The sequence below is a fragment of the Octodon degus genome, unplaced genomic scaffold, assembly GCF_000260255.1.
Source record: "Octodon degus isolate 3935 unplaced genomic scaffold, OctDeg1.0 scaffold00032, whole genome shotgun sequence".
NCBI lineage: Eukaryota > Metazoa > Chordata > Mammalia > Rodentia > Octodontidae > Octodon > Octodon degus.
The window spans coordinates 14,651,229-14,668,829 of NW_004524608.1; the positions used below are offsets into that span (position 1 = coordinate 14,651,229).

A 17,601-nucleotide genomic window follows, 5' to 3' on the forward strand; every position below is an offset into this window, starting at 1 on the left:
GGTCCCTGTGCTTTGCCAAGCTTGTTCCAAGTAGGTGCTTTAGACCACTGAGCCATCTCTCCAGCCCTGTGAACTTATATTCTTAAGAAAAAGGATAGAGCCAGGAATATAGCTCGGTTCTGAGTTTAATCTCTGAAAAAAAAAAAAAAAAAAAAAAGATAAATCATTATTTTGCTTACTATTTAAATGAGGTTTTAATGAGAAGTATTTTCTTAATACTGCTTTGAAAATAGATATACATCTATATTCTGTACATTTTAAGCACTGTCCTCATATTACAGCTGGCAATTTTACTCCAAGTTTCTTTTTTTTTTTTGGAACTGGGTATTGAACTCAGGCCCTTGCGCTTGTCAGGCAAGCGCTTATTCTATGGAGCCATCTCCCCGGCCTCCCAAGTTTCTATGGCTCAGATAGAATCATTATTGAAAGTGTAACTAAAGCTGTGGTGGCAGATCCTGTATAACTGATGAGTTAGGAATATTCTTCCTAGGACTCTACAATTATGGGCTATTATTTGTCCTCCAATAATAAAGGTTAGAAGAAATAAATACGTATACACTTATGCTAAGAATACTCTCCTGTGGATTATTAGCAACTTATTAATGCAAACCAAGTGTATCAAAACCATTTGATAGTAATTAAAATATCCTATTATTTAACATGAGATTTTAGGCTTTTTTGGATTTACTTTTTGCTTTTTAGGTGTGAAAATTTGCAGCCTACAGGTTTGTTCGATTTTAGAGTGTTTTTTTTTCTCCCCTATTTAATTGTGGAGTAACAACAGCAGAGTAGAAAAATCTGTGCAAAAACAGATGAGATTGATTTGTTATTAAATAGATCATGAAGCCTCGGGGAGAAGAGCTGTAATAGCAATCAGAGTGCTATGAAGTCTGGCAAGCTTCTCTTCCTCTCCCTAGGCAGGCACTGCCATGTTCATTTTTATGGCACGTTGATTAACTGTCGAACTGCACTAACGGACAGCCCTCACTTTTAGGTAGGTAATCACATTTTCAATCTTCTTTCTGTGTCATTGGATTAAAGCTGAATTCTGCAGTTCTGTGAAGAGTTAAGAAAACATCACACACATCACTCCTCATTCTTAACCTGCCAAATGATAATAATGATAGTATGAGTTTGCATAAACTTTTCTTTCACCATTAAGATTAAAATGATTAAATGGAGGGATGGTACATGTTTCCTGCTAAATAATTAACTGCAGAAAGTGCACTGGTGGTAAGGCTGTTTTCCAATGTTCAATTATTATTTACATGACTTCTTATGCTGTGTTTGTGATTAACTAGGGATAAAAATAGCAGCTACTGCATTGTTTCCAGACTGAAGAGACACAATAATGATGGTGGCAGAGAGGTAGGAGTTCAGAGCTGTCCTTCGTATGGCAGGCATGGGTCCCTCTAGGTGATGTGTACTCAGTGTCTGAGAGGCAAGGGGGCCCCTGTGATCCATACTGCAGGGAAAAATGCATAGAAAACTACTACAATTAGGGGTAAAGAGCATGTTAACAGTCAGGTGTTTTAATGATAATTAAAACCAAATAAACCTCAAACACAGTGCCAAAACCAAACATGAAACTACTATAGGTAAAAGGGGAGGACGCAAACATAGACACATGCCAGTGTCAATTATGTAATAGGTGCCCAGTGGCTAGTGTTATCCTCACTATATAATTATGATTATATAATTATCTTATTTATAGATATGATAACTAAAGATAGCAAGGAAGGCCTCTCGCGAAAAAGCAGGACAGCTTAAAGAACTTTATCCACACAGAACTCTTCACAAAACAGGCACACGCATTATGCTGTTGTGAAGCCACTACGTCACCTCATTATGATTTTCCTGGTCACTGGGAATTTCTAAATGCTTGTATTTAGTATTTCTAGAAAAGAAGCAAAAACAGTAATACTGAGTAAATTTAGAAATCACAGATATTTTTAGGAAAGAATAAGTGCAGAGTCATTACAGAAAATGTGGAAACAAAAAGAGAAAGCAGTGTTAACATTATTAAGTTACAGGTTTTGATAATGTAGGATCCACAATATTATACAGAAAGTTCTCTTATATATGTCTATCTTAACACTAAAAGATTAATATTCTAAAAATAGATCCAGTGGTATACTTAGATATACAAAGATTTGTACTATTTTAAGAAACACATTCTAAAGCTACTTTAGTTAAAAAAAATCTAATGATAGAAACAAAGAGAATAACCCAAATTACTCACTAGAAAAATAAGCAAACAGGAACAGAAGAAACTCAAAAGCACCATAGCACACAAAAATCATACAAACTCCCTAGTAATAAATAAAAAAAAAAGCCAACTAAAATGAAATGAGACGGCAAACATCAAAGAGTCTGCCCAGTACTCAATGTGTGAGGGAGGAGGAAAAGATGAGTGAAGAGAAAGGGAGAAGGGAGGGGAGAAGAGAGTATGCAAGCGGAGAGAGAAAGGAAGAGGAATCGTCAATGTTTTTAGATACTGGAGGTGGAAACTGCTGAGCTACCTCACTAATAAAGTTAGAAAGATCTAGAAATACTGAAAATGTACATTCATTTTGACACAAATATTCTTTTTCTAATACTGTAATTCCAGAATCTTATATACATGAATCATGAGATATAGTGTATGAAGGTCATTGTTAACATGAATGGAAATGGAAGAAATTGTGTTAAGTACAATAAGCTAGGCAAAATGTGATATACATATGTGGGAACTAAAAAGTTTATGTCAAAAAAGTAGAAAGTGGTCAATAGCCTGGGAAGGATGCTGGGGAGGAGAGGCTAGGGAGACAATGGGCAACAGGTGCAGGGCACAGCTGCATAGGAAGAACAGCTCAGTGTCTTACGGCACCAACTGGATAACTACGGTTGATTTAAAAATTGCCAACAGATGACAAATGTCTGAGGTGACCAACCAATTATTCTGATCTGATCACTACAGTCTACATCTACTGAAATGTACCCCATAAATATATATATAACTATGCATCAAAAGAAAACTAAAAGTATATTAAAAAGGAAAGCTCATTACTGTACTACTTGTAATATTGTAAAGCTTCAACAGGAAATGGTAAAAGTTTAATAGTGGATAATACAGCTATTACAGGAGCTTAAAATACTTAAATCTGTATCAATGTGGTTAGATCTTTAAGGAACACAGTGATAGAGTATACTGCATATATGTTTAAAAATCAACACAAAATTTTAGTTATACATACATATGTATGTATTTAACATAAATATATACAAAGTATGTTGCAAGACTACACACTGGTGACTGGTTACAGAGGAAGGATAACAGGGCAAAGGAGAGCTGAATTTTATATGTAATACTTATTTCTTTTACAAAAGAGATAATATAATAGTCCTCAATAATTTTCAATTCTGGGAATTCCAAAATAATAGTGGTAGTTATTACTTTCTATAAAGCAGTAAAGGGAAATTTCTCCAAAAAAAGCATCTTGAAATATCCTATATATCCTACATTAGTATTCAATGTATTTTGATAGTATTTACACATCATTTTAGAAAACCCTAACGATTAACAGTGGAAGATAATAACTTATTTTGATTCAAAAATTCATTACTGTTGAGTAATTTAAGAACAGTAATTACAGAGTATGAAGTATGACAAATTACAGAGAATGAAATGTTATTCAAATTAAAATGGCTCTTTAAGAAGATAATTAAATAATGGCAGGGTACATATATTTTAGATGCATAGATCTCCAAATGTGAAAAAGTATTTTCCTCTTTATTTTTCAGAAAACTTAATACAGTCGGATTGCTTGAAATTTAACAGAATTTACTACAATAGTCTTACAATAACCTGAAACTGGGATGTTATCTATAAACTTTAGCCATTTTTGTGGTTCCTCCCTATCACATCATCTACACTATTATTATTATTTTTATTTTATTTTATTGCGGTACTGGAGATTGAACTCAGGACCTTGTGCTTGCCAGGCAAGCACTTATTCTACTGAGCTATCTCCCCGGCCCATCATCTACCCTAAAACTTTCATTTTGGAGTATTTGTTCACTCTGATTAAAATGTTTTGTTGTTTAACACTGTAGGCTGATAAAAGATTCTATTCCTCATGGAAAGTATTTGGCTCAAAATCCAAATTTTAGGGTAGGGGAGATAGCTCAGTGGTCTAAGTGCTTCACTGGCAAGTGCAAGGACCAGGTTTGATCCCCAGGACTGCATGTCATGCCAGGTGCAGGGCCAGCCACAGAAATGTGGTGTGGCAGTGCACATCTATAATCCTAGCATGGGGGAGGCTGAGACAGGAGGATCACTATGAATTTGAGCTGCATAGCGAGAGCTGTACCAAATACATAAATAAAAAAGATTTTAAAAAATTTTTTTAAAAACCTAAATTCTTTATGGTCACATTCTTAGTTTAAAATAAGTTGGTTTGCAGGAATATCTTAGGCTTATATGTCACACAGAAGAGTTAGTTACATAAGTTTAAATCTAATGTGTAGAAATATTGGAACCTACATTTCCATGTTCAGATGAAAGTGGCTTTTTATTTTTCAGAACCGGGGATTGAACTCAGGCCCTTGAGCTTGCCAGGGAAGCACTTATTCCACTGAGCCATCTCCCTGGATCCGAAAGTGGCTTGTGACTGGAACAGAATTAGTAATTACATCTTTCAGCAGAGCTGTGCGGATCAAACAGCTCCAGATAAACCAGTTCTGAAGAGATGCTGGCCAGCTGCAGGCTCATTTTCTGGTTTTCGATGGTGCACTCTCTACAGTGTTTACAACATGAGCTGCATTATAAAACTTCGATGCAACTAAGTGTGCTTAGAAGAGCATCCACTTAATATCACTGTGCAGATCCCAAAGAGCATTTCTGATAATGGCAACTCAAATAGTAAACAGTTTATTCTTCATTTAGTCTCATTAGAAATGAAATCAGGGAGCTTTTGTTTGACCATTTATAAGTCACTTGTGACCAAATATAATTTGTTGTGATGAACGTCAACATCACATGACTTCCAAATAGCTTTAGCTACTATGCTCTGAAAAGTAAATCAGGGGCTGGGAGATGGCTCAGTGGAATAAGCGCTTCCCTGGCAAGCACAAGGGCCTGAGTTCAATTCCCGGTTTCTCAAAAAAAAAAAAAAAAAAGCAAATCAACACAGATAACTGAGAAGTAAACAAAGATTTACCAAAACAGAGCACAAAGGAGAAAAGAAAGAAGGCAAGGCCATGTGAGATCATAGGGATACAGTGGGGAGGCACAAAGGAAGACCCCCTGTGTTCTCTACTCTCCCAATCTAAGACGGCCTGCAACAAAAGCCTTGAAAATGTCCCCCTCTTAAAACCCTGGGATACGAGAGAGCAACTCTTCAAATTAGCCAAAGAACGATAAACAAAATATGATATATCCAGACAATGAATACAGTATTATTTAGAAAAAGTCATGCTATAGCATGGATGAACCTTGAAAATATGCTAAGGGAAAGAAGTCGGGTATGAAAGGATACAAGCTGTACAATATCATGCATACACAACGTCCAGAACAGGTAAATACACAGGCAGAAAAGAAATTTTTGGTTCCCAGGATTAGGGTCTCCAGGGAGGAAGAAGTGTGAGGGGTGGAGGAGATATGCCAAACAAAGCGTAGAGGTTTTGGTGTTTTTTTTTTTAAGTGATGAAAATGCTACACAGTTAGTTGACTGCACAACTCTATAAATGGACTGACACAGTGAACTGGAAGACATAAAACTATGAATTTTCCAATATGTGATTATATCTTATTAAAAATATTATTCAAAAAAACACATCTAGGTTTTTGCTGGCAAAAGCACTAAAAGGCAAAAGAACACAACTTTATCTGCCATTTTCCTGAAGTGGTAAATTAAACAATAAACTGTCCAAGGACAAATATTCAATCTTCAGACTCTTCTTTACTTTTTTTTTTTTTTAATGAGGAGAATATATTTATTGAGAGACGAAAGCTCGGCCCGAGTGGGTAGTTCCCCCTACTTTTTTTTTAATGCATTAGTGCAGGAGATTTTTTTCACAATGACTTAAAAATATTCACTGATAAAAAGATGCGAACCATGAAAAGGCCTTTTCTACTACTGTCAGTCCTAAAACACTTTTATTATAATTTTTAATAGCTCCAGTGGTAACCTGATGTGTGCCAGCAGATGACCCTATAACATGTGAGAAAAAAATCTAAATGGCTGTGGGGAATCAGATCTTTTTATTAAAAAATAACAGTTCTTTTGTTAAATGGTAATAAGAAGACTATTTGTTAAGATTCTATGACCTTTTCTGGAACCATAAAGAATTCTATTTTAGTAAGGCTTTCAACTAACTGAAGAGGGAGAGAATCTTAGGAAGAGTGTAAGGTTATTAATTTCAGCACTGCCACCCAAGCACTTCATGCAGACAGGATTGCTCTGTGTCTGGAACAGTCTCCAAGTAGTAGCAGCCAGTTAAGGAAAAATGTAAAAGGACCACCTGCCTCCAAAAAGCATAACTTTAAAATCATGGGCAAAAAGCTCACATAAAGCAAAACTCTGCCCTACTGCTAAAAGCTGCAATACTAACAGGTCCGCTTTTTAAATACTGTTAATATAAAGAAAATTTACCGTTTTGTCCTAAAACATGAACGACCTATAATTTGCAAGATGGCGCAAGTTTATGACCGGTAAAGAAATAAACTTTTTCTTTTACCACCTAAAACCAACCTAGAAGTAACTCAGAAATGAAAAACTAAAGTTAGTTTCCAAGTAATGGTACAATTCCATGTCTGTTATCAGAAATAGTTTTAAAATTCTATACTACAAAATTTAGGAGAGAGTTTCTACAATTCTAAGATGACTACATTTTCATTGTTGAATCTTCATCCTCCCGCATTTTTGTTGTCTAGAAAGATCAATAACTATTATAATTTCTCATCTGTGAGAACACACCTCCTGCACTGTACCTCAAAGGTTGACCTTACCGTACATACTTCCGTCCTGGTCCTCCTGCCTTGGCTTGCCACTAGCGGCTACAGGAGCTTCTGCAGCCCAGCGAGCAGCCTCAGCCTTGCGCTACTTGCTGCCTTACTCTGGGTGGGGCTTACTCTGGCGAGCGGGAGTTAATAAAAGCTGTATGAAGCAGAAGGCCTGACCTGTCCAAATGGAATGTCAGAATAGTGTTATCAGTGTTGTCTTAAAGATAAAACAAATTGAAGAGAAAGGCATGCACCAACAATGAAGTTTTAAATATGGCTGCTTTATTCTGGGAGGTTCGTGAAGATGTTCCCTATAGTGATGTACACTAACCACAATTTTACACTAGAAGTGATAGTCAAAAATCATAAAACTATGCCACTATGTGGCGAACTTTACTGCAACTTATACATCAACAAACCTGTCTTAAAAAGTAGTAGTTATCTCTAAGTGTCTTAATCATGGGTTTTTCTCTTTATACTTTTTGCATTTTGCAAAGCAGGATGATCACAATTTAACTTGACAGGCAATAAAATACATCCAAGGCTCGTAGCCTTCCCTGCCTTTGGGAGCGCTGGAGGGCTAGGTGAGTGGAAGGAGTATGGGCTCCTCTCTGTGGGTCCCTGGCTCCTTTTACTGTCTTCTCACCCAATAAAACCTAAACTCCACTAATGTGAGAACAATACCATGCTGACAACAGCTGGGAGAAAAAGAACAAATCTCATGTTTATCAAAAATTATATTTGAAAGCTGGTGCTTGGCCCTTGGGAAACACAAGGCAAAAAGGGCACATTTCCCTCTGCGGCTCCTGCACTGTGAGATTTTCCTGAGGTGACCTTCCTATACTTCGGTATCCCCTGAGATCCATTTCTGTGATGAAAGACACAGACCATACACGTGCGCGGAGAACTGCATCACAGCACACTGCGCATCTGCATCCTCCTTGTTGTTGTGCTCTCAGGCTCTGCAAACAGAATCAGCCACAGCACACGGACTGCTCAGCAGATCTGAAATTGCTCTAGCCATCTACACATGCTAAGTATCACTCTGAGCGAAGCCAGACAGCAGACTGGCCTCCCTGGAGAACTGCTCTTAGCTGGGGACTACTCCATCTATTTATAGCCCATTCTGTGAGAGCAGCTCTGTGAGCAAGGTTTTCTAGCTTGCTGGAGAAAGACCACCAAGTATGCTGCCTGCATCACCTAGCGGTGGCCTCTAAACAGGGTAAAGCAAGGGACACCATGCAGGTCTTAGTCCTCTTGGAAACCAGGATGGTTCTTACCTTACACACCAGTGGCAGCGCACTCAGACACAGGTGCCACTGCAGATTTCCCACTCAAAACCCTAAAAGGTTTGCCATCACTGTTATAGGCGAACTGCAAAGTTCACCAGTGGTTGTGTCTTTACCTTGGCTACTAGGACAGTCAAGGCCAGAGTGGGCTCTCTATTTTAGCAATTGCATGGCAAGATACCACATATTTTTTGTACTATTTTTAGTACCCTGGCTTCATCTTTTTTCTCAGCTTTCTCTTTTGTTTCCTCTAATTTCTTCCCTCAACGTTTAATTTCTGTATACTTCTAGATGAGGTAAAATGTTTAAATACATAGAAAACTACAGTGTGCTCAGAATAAGTGCCTTAGCCTACTTTTAGGGCTTGTACAGGTAGCAGGGGTTATCGCTAATGTGATACATTATCTTTGGATACAGACACCATTAATTCAAGGCTGAGGATCACTATACATTTGTTGATATTACCACCTTCATTAATGTTTTTGCAAGAAATGAAACAAATTGAAAATGAGGCTTCTATTATCCTGTTTAGCTAAAGAGTCATTTAGAGAAAAACAAAACAAGTATTTCACTTTAAGGTATTTTTAAAAAAAGTCTCAACAAGACACACTGCAAACCCACTTCAAGTCAGGGAACTGAACGGCTCACAGTTAGAACCACTAATTTTGGAAAGGGGCTCCACAGTGCATTTACAATGAGTCATTTATTGAATAGGAACTCATTCTGCTATCTCTTTCATTCACAGGATGAGACCAATAATGGAAAAACTTTAGACAACTGAAAAAGCTAATAAAATATACTTATTATTTTCTTTTAATCATTAGCAGAATCACTGGACAAGAAAAAGTAAAATTACAGATTAACATACCTACTGGCACAGAATCCAAATCAAACAATAAGAAAGATAACTAGCTATAAAAATCATCTTTTCTGAAACTAAACTCAAGTTTATGTAAGAATGAACAAAATTCAGGGCCATAAATAGTAACTCCACTTTTTTAAGTTAGCTAGCCAGAAATGGCTGTCAGGAAAAAGAGGGCATTGGTCTGAATGTTAATTTCCATTTATATCCTTAGATTTGGGTTCTGGGACAGTTTGAGGAGTGAAAAGATACACTGGGGTGCCTTTCACGTGACACTGTTTTATAATGGGTTTCTGGCCAGTATGTAAATCTGGCAGTCACAGAACACAGTGACTATGTCAATAGATTTTTTAAGGTCCACTAAGTGTTCTCAAAGGTATGGATGGGGCAAACATGAGAAAGGGTAGCTAAAAGCTCAAAGATACTAAGTTTAGCCTAATGGCAAAGCATCCTCTGATGAGCTCAAAAGCTACTGGACTCTTCTGAGGTTCACCATCCATTCGGTGGCCCTCTGGCTGGAAGCCCGCCCACTGACATTGTGCCAGGGGTGCAGGGTGGAGCGGGGCTCAGCACAACATTGGTGCGCTCACACAGGCACAGGAAATGGCTCTACAAGTTCAGGAGTTTTTCTTGGAGGAACTTAGGAAAGGCTGAAACAAGGAGGGAATGCCATTTAGCTGGGACAGCAGAACGAATCTGAATAAAATGGCAGTATAAAGATTCCAAGTGGGTTACTTATTGCAACTCAAGTTCGATGAAGGAAGAAACCCACCCTATTTTAAATGGACAGATTCCTATTTCTCTGGTTGATTTTATCTCTCTGTTTTACACACTAAACCAGAAGGAAAGGAAAACACTCGAGTCACTGCTATCACTAGCAACTTTCTGTACAGATCTTTCCTAGACCTAATGAAACCTCTTCAACCTGAGAATCCACTAGGTCTTTTCAGGACATGTCCTAGACACTACTGTCTAGTGCACACCTCCTTGTGCTCCACAACAATCATGCTGTAGGACTGCGTATGCCCATGTGTACACCCCCTTCTCTGAGCTCTGACCCATTTCTTCAGGACCCACTCAGTCACCCAGACTTCACTGCTGAAGCCCCAGGGACAGTGCAGGGGACTCTAGGCCCAGACACGAAGCACAAAAAACAAACAAAACCAACCAACCAACAAAACCTCCTAAAACACTGATAGTAACTACTGCCCACACTGTTTTATAGATTCCCTTTTTAGCAAAGCTGTGGAAATAGCTAACTGAACCACAGGACCAAAAATGTGATGTTTTAAAACATAAAGAAACTATAGAAAATAATCTTATAGTCATGGATGTACCAATTACCCTCTCATTTAATATATTAACATTTTATCATATTTGCTGCATATGGCTCCCTTAAATAAAATTTTACAGATTAGGTCAGAGCTAATTCCTGGCATCTTCCCATTTTCTTTTTAGAGGTATCATTATCTTTAAATGGTGTCATTCCAAAACTGTTCTATGCTTTTACTCTGTGTGCACTCACTGATCAGTAATTTTAAGTATTGCTTAATTATTATATAGTATTGCTGTTTTTGAAAATCTTCGCAGAGGGTCACCTTCTATGTCTTTTCTGCAACACAGAGTCAATTAAAGGCTGTTTTGAAAATACGCCCATGTTTGTTTGCAAACACATCCATGTTGCCATATGCTTGAGTTTGCTGAAGACCATTTATTCCCCACTTCCACCCTGCTGGGTGCTGATGTTCCTCATAGTGTCCCGAGTGCCGGCCCCTCCCTCCCGCCCTGCCTTCCTCCCTCTGCTGTGCACACCTTCAGAATTTCTGTGCAGGTTTCTGGTTCTTGGAGTCTGAAATGCTACTTGTTCTTTTTCGTATTGATTGTCACATCTTTTTTTTTGGCGGAATTGGGGATTGAACTCAGATCCTTGCATTTGCCAGTCAAGCGCTTATCCTACTGAGCCATCTCCCCGGCCCCCACATCATTTTTTTTATTTTTATTTATTTATTTTTATTTTTATTTTATTTTTTTTCACATCATTTTTTTTAAGGTAAGTTTTTAAAATGTGATTTTTACAAGTTAGAATTCATACAAAAAGGTATGATGAACAAAGCGTAAACACAAAGCTGTGCTTCCCACCCTGCTTACTACAGTACACCCTTTCTCCTTGGTGTGGCAAGCTCAGATGCCACACCTGGATTCCGTAGCTCTTGTGAGAGTATTTTTATAGACGAATAGTGGTTCGAATAGAAGTTTCTGCAGGAGAAAGTATGCTAGAAAGTCTTATTCCATCACCCTGCCAATATCACTCTTTAGGCTTTTTTAATTGTGTCTTATAAAATCTGATCACAAACTCATCTCCAGCGGTGTTATTTTCTCAGATGGGGAAAATCAGACTAAGCTTCAAACTCACACACTGTAACTGTTTGGAGTTTGCCACAGGTGCAGCCCTTTGCAGACCATGGCTTAATGGAATGCAGTTACCTTAAATTGAGGTGCACACCTCGAACACACACCTAGGACCACATTTCTTCTTTCCTGCGTGAACCATTAAGCTCTAGAGCAATTCTCGAGCTTATTTTGGGACCTGGCTGCTGTCCTCAGGCCTACAGAGGCCCTCAAATGCTTCTGGCTCTTGCACTTCCCTTTCTACTTCCCGTGTTAAAGGGAAATCCCCTAAGTACTGGCTTTCATTAGTGGTGTACTAAGTACTTCTAGGAGTTTAAGAGGAATTCTGTGTTTGCTAGTTAGATATGTTGCCAGAAGAAGAAGTCCTAGTAGAACTCCTCAGAGGTTATCTGAAATTCTCTTTCTAAACCAATTGATTTAGGAATGTCATATCAAATTTGTGAATTTCTTGTTTGGGTGCTGAAACTGCATATAACTTTTAAATAATAATTAAGAGAATTAAAACTAATTTTTACTTTAACGATTTTTACTTTCTTGATAAATTATTTAATGAGATACTGCAAAGGCATAATTAGAAATTTATACATTTGTGCTTTGTTTTTAATTTCTCTTTCTGTAAAAACCTGCTTGGATATATTTAAAAAAAAAACAACAAACTAATTTTGTATTTGTTTTAAAAGACTTTATCAAGCTCATCTGTGTACTTTATGCCTTAATAAACATCAATATATACAACTGTCAAAAGTCAGAGATGAAAAATTTACTTGAATGCAACATTGTACACTAATAATTTAAAATTTGTACCAACAGCTAGAAAAGATAAACCAAAAATCATACTCTACTCAGAAAAAAAAATTGTGCCTACAAATAATAGAACCTACTAAGAAGAACAATTATGGGGACAAAAATAATCAAGACACAAATCACTATGGGCACAAGTATGAATAAACCAAGCTTAGAAATGCAAGCAATAAAGGTATTTTATAGCAGGATTCCCAGAAATACATAATAGCTAAGAAAGAAATCTAGAGATAAGCACTGGTTTAACCTTTTTTTTTTTTTTTTTTTGCAGAACCGGGGATTGAACTCAGGCCCTTGCACTTGCCAGGGAAGAACTTATTCCCCTGAGCCATCTCCCCAGCCCCTGGTTTAACCATTTGTAGTACACAGCAATAAATTTTATGAGTGTTTTCAGATAGCCTATGATGCCATTTAAGTAAAATATTATATATTAATTACTTACAGTGGTTTCACACAGTTATAGAAAGCTCCAAGTTAAGCTGAAGCCATTTGAAAAATATTTAGAAATATTTCCTAGTTTAAAAATAAGAACCAAAAACATAAGTTTTCACAACACCATCTACTTTTTACCAAACAGTAAGTAATTAAATGTGAAATATCCACCCACTGTTTCCGTAGGAAAATCACATTTTGGAAGGTGGCATGCCACAGAAGCTTACCAATGCTACATAAAACACTGCAAGCACAGAACTGAAGCCTAATCAATACAGCAACAGGCTTTTGAAAGTTAAAATAAATGGATATTTTGGTGTCAAATACAGGAATATGAGTTAAAAGGAACACCATCACAGAATCACTTTCTACATCCAGGGCAACTTAGTAAGATGTGTAACTTGAAGGTCCATAAAACTGGAGGCCTTGGCTCTGTACCTGGTGCTGGCGATACTTGGGGACTCTGCTCCAAGCCTGCATCTTTCTAGTTGACTGGCAACAATCTGCCTTTCCACTTCCAGTTCTCGGGTGAGTCGTTGAAACTGAAGCTCCTGTGATTCAAGGAAATAAAATGCATATAAGGAGAGGAGGTTTACTGCTTAGGCAGATCCATGAACACATGTATGTAACAGGAAACATAGGAACATACCCACAATATGAAGCTATAGTGTGGTTAATGAAATTAAGGTTTTAGATGGTATCAATAACATGAGTTGTTGCTATTTTACACTTGAAGTTACTATAGCACATCAGCTTCTGTTTGGATTTGGAGATGTGTAGATCTTTACTGGCTTTTTCATATTTTTAGGTACTAACTGTGGTTTTTTGAACAGCATTCCTGCTGCAGTGCCATATAAATTTAAGGTCCGCAGAGAGCTTACTTGATGTGTTCCCAGCAAAGGCATACCGATCAATAAGCTCTTCATCCTCAGTGGCAAATGTTCATACCTCTCACGCTGTACTGTGAGTCAGCACAATAACAGAGATCATGCATAGTACACTATAAAGCATCCAAAGATCAAATCAAATACATTGAGTTACAAATAACAACTCTAAGAAAACCTTAAGACCTACTATGCTATGTTTCCATCTTATAAGATTATTCAAAGGAAGTGCTGAACTGCAGTGAGTTTAATTTGGGAATAACTGCAAGCTCAAAATACCAAGCATATGAAGTCTCAACCTAGAAACAAATCAGAAACAAAACTACTGAAAAGATTTATGGGCATAAACTGCTACCTCATAACTTTTGAGTAGCATATTAACTCCCTGTAGTATTAGACACATGCACAATTACTCGATAGCATTGTTATACAAATTGTACAAGTTATGTTTAAAATAATTTTTTAAAAAACAGCCTCTCAAATCCTTATCAACTTGGATAATGAAAATCCTTTCCTACTGAACCCATATGGTGTAGCTGTATTGGATAAACCATAGAGGAGTAATAGTTCAGTAAAATGTACAATATAATTGGAACATAGAAAAATGCCTGACTCTGCCTACCATTTCTAGAAAATGGCTCTTCAGATGTGTTTAGCAACAAAAATCAGATTGATGTAAGATCTCTGTATAACACTCAGGAGCAGGTTAAGATAATCTCACAAAAGAGTATTATGCTTATTTTGCAATACTTCTTTCATCTTTAATAAGAGTGTTTCATATATATGCTACTATATGTAAGATGCTCTCTCTCCCTCCCTGTCCCTTCCCCCAGACGGGGTACATGCATTAAGCTGGGTCAGGCAAAGACCACCTTTGTAAATTTCCACATAGTCCTCAAACCATCATGGTACCTTTGTACTTTGGTTTCAGTGGCTACTAGGGATTGAGGACTAGCTTATCTTCCTCAACTGTGGGACAGCCAAAAGTTACCATAGCAGGATAAGACTAAGGATTGTTTAAATTAACACAGGAAAAAAAAATTCCATTTGTAGAAAAAAATTCCATTGTACTGGATTTTTAAAATTGCCTTTGAATTTGCATGCATATGACCTTTGCAACAACCTTTCAAGGAAATGGTTAGGAAAACTTCTGCTTGAAGGCAGAGGCATGGCACTGTTCCCCATAATTCCTTCCTCCACAGACAGAAGGTGGGGGTCATCAGGCTGTGACTGAGAGACGCCAGGAAACAGGAAGTCTCATTTTTGTCCTTTCTTTCTTCTTGCTAAACTTCTTGAATTAGCAAGAAATTCCTCAAGTTAAGTTCCTCATGCAGAAATGACCTGTATACACTCTGTTCCTACGCTTGGAAATCATCAGTAGTTTCTTTATCTGACCAATGTTATGGCTCCTATTTGGACACTGCTTTTGGAAGCTCAGTCTTAAGCCTAGCTCTGCAGTCCTTCTAACAAGTCAGAGAAATTAGTAATCATCACTTACAAAATTCCTTTTCTGCTTAATTAGCCTCTGTTACGGCAATTAGGAAACTTCATTGACAGACCTACAAAGACAGCGCTCAGCTCCTGAGTTGCTCAGAAAACCTACGTACTCATGACATAGCTGCATTTTCTATGTAGAAGTTAGGTGATTCCTTTGATGTTCTGCATGAGCAATGTCAGTATCATGTTCGTACTGGCCACAGAGCCCACACTGACTACTTTTATCAAAACCATCCTTACCTACTGTGTCCACACTTCTCTAAAGAAGGACTCACTGAAATATGAAAAGCAGGCTATCATAATGTATAGCAATAAAGCATGGAATTTAGAAATGATACCTAACACCTGTGAACATTTACAAATAAACATATGTTTGCTTTGTTGCAAAATGATGACTACTGCCCCTACAGAACACACGTTGACACCCACAGCAAGACCGGCAGCAAGATGGAGGAGTGGGCCATAAATATTTGACAATTCTGTCTCTGCTGGCTTTTTAGACTGACGGATGAGGAAGACAGCATTCTGCTGTTATATAAAACACATCTAATGATTTCCAAAATAACACTCATTAAGATGATTATGCAGAGATCAAATTTTAAATTTTTATATTTTATCTTCTAAACATAGACTGTGAAGATTGATTCTTAAATCAGTACCTAAAATCATGCGTCTATATGATATGAAGCATCTACTTATTCTCTTTTGAGAAAAGGAAATTAATGTTAAAAGTGCTTGTCAGTATTCAGTATGTGACAATTTCATCAGAGCCTAGCAAACAAATGTCACAAGACTTCTCTTCTCCTTACACTTACCCCATCTCTCTTATGTACATAACCTAATAAATAATCTCTGATAGTCAGTATAACAGAAGAAAATACAGCTTCACATTCACGATGGATCACACATGATACACAGGGTGGCCCTGACCAAGGAGCCCAAGGAAGGACCGGTTCAAAGCTGCCAGCAGGTGCCCCGCGGCAGTCAGCTCCTCCAGGGCTGTTTCAGGTGCAAAACAGGCACCAGGGCACACTCTGCATCCAACTGGGCTGAGGTGGGAGGAGGAAGGCCAGGCCCACACACGCCTGCACTAAGGCTCCGTGTCGGCCCCGTATGCCCGTGCAGTCCTGCTTTGCCTTCCTAGGTATCGATCCATGACGAGTATTCCACCCAGAAAACTATCTCGCTGAAAAATCCAACTCACATAGTCTTGTGTCCTGAATTTCTTTTATATAATGATAGATTTTTTTTTCTTATTCCCAAGCCCAGTTTTTATTTTTATTTATTTATTCATTTATTTATTTGTGTGTGTGTGTGGCCAGCTCAGCCCACCAGGGAGCGGGGCTGGCTGGCATGTGGTGCTGGGGGATTGAACCGCGGTCCCTGTGCTTTGCTAAGCTTGTTCTAAGTAGGTGCTTTAGACCACTGAGCCATCTCACCAGCCCTCAAGCCCAGTTTTTAAACATTGTGAGATACTTCAAGTGTACAGAAAACATATTGATAATAACACAATGAACTTTCTATCAGATCGATTACAATAATTCTTAATGCTCTACTTCTTGAGAAATAAAATATTACAAATTTACTTTAAAATACAATGGAGTGGGGGCTGGGGAGATGGCTCAGGGGAATAAGCGCTTCTCTGGCAAGCACAAGGTACTGAGTTCAATCCCCATTTCCGAGAAAAAAAAAACAAAAAACAAAAAACAATGGAATCCCTTGGTTTCTCTCCTAGATCCTAGTTTTCCTTTTCCTTCCCTGAGGAAATCATTACCTTGACCGTGATACTCATTTTTCTCACGAACATTTTCTATCAATGCTATTTACACATGCATGTATGATTGTCTTGTACAGCCACACAATTTATGTAAATGGCATACCGCACAGCTGTCCTAGTTACTCTTCTCTTACACCCAAGGTTAAACAGGGAAGGGTTATACAGCTCACAGTCTTCAGAGGTTTCCGTCCATAACAGGCTGGCTCGGAGGCAGGAGGGCACATGGCAGAGGACCGTTCATGTGAGCACAAGGTAGCAAAACAACGAAGGAAGCCCTCAGCTCTTCCTGTTCTTTATATCTTATCCAGGCTACGTGTGCAAGGAGCACTCACACCCTTAATCCTAGTGCCTCGCATTCTAGCACCTCACCATGAATCAACTCCAGCGTCACACACTCTAGATTCAGCCACCTCTGAAAAAGCCCCAGCTATGATCACACGAGGCTTTAGAGGGACATCTAAACACAAGCCATAACAACAGTTTTTAAAATTTCTTTTCTGCACTGTTTTTAACATTTACCAGTATTAATACATGTAGATCTAATTCATTATTTTTTTTATTTATTTTTTAATTTTTCAACAAATAATACACTGCATATATTCTTCTTAGTGGTTAATTGCTGTATAAGATGCGGACTTGTGATCCTATTTACAAACACAATTAGA

At 37.9% G+C, this 17,601-nt stretch overlaps 1 protein-coding gene across 15 annotated transcripts in view; it reads right to left on the reverse strand.

The window, feature by feature from the left end:
• The window catches only part of Pkp4 (plakophilin 4), a 245,314-nt gene that overhangs the window by 92,455 nt on the left and 135,258 nt on the right, over window positions 1–17,601 (reverse strand). For all 15 annotated transcript variants that reach the window (XM_004629901.3, XM_012514437.2, XM_023713589.1 and 12 more), the window contains one exon: window positions 13,217–13,329. In XM_004629901.3, coding sequence (XP_004629958.1) covers window positions 13,217–13,329 — 113 coding nt within the window. The remainder of the gene's footprint in view (window positions 1–13,216; window positions 13,330–17,601) is intronic.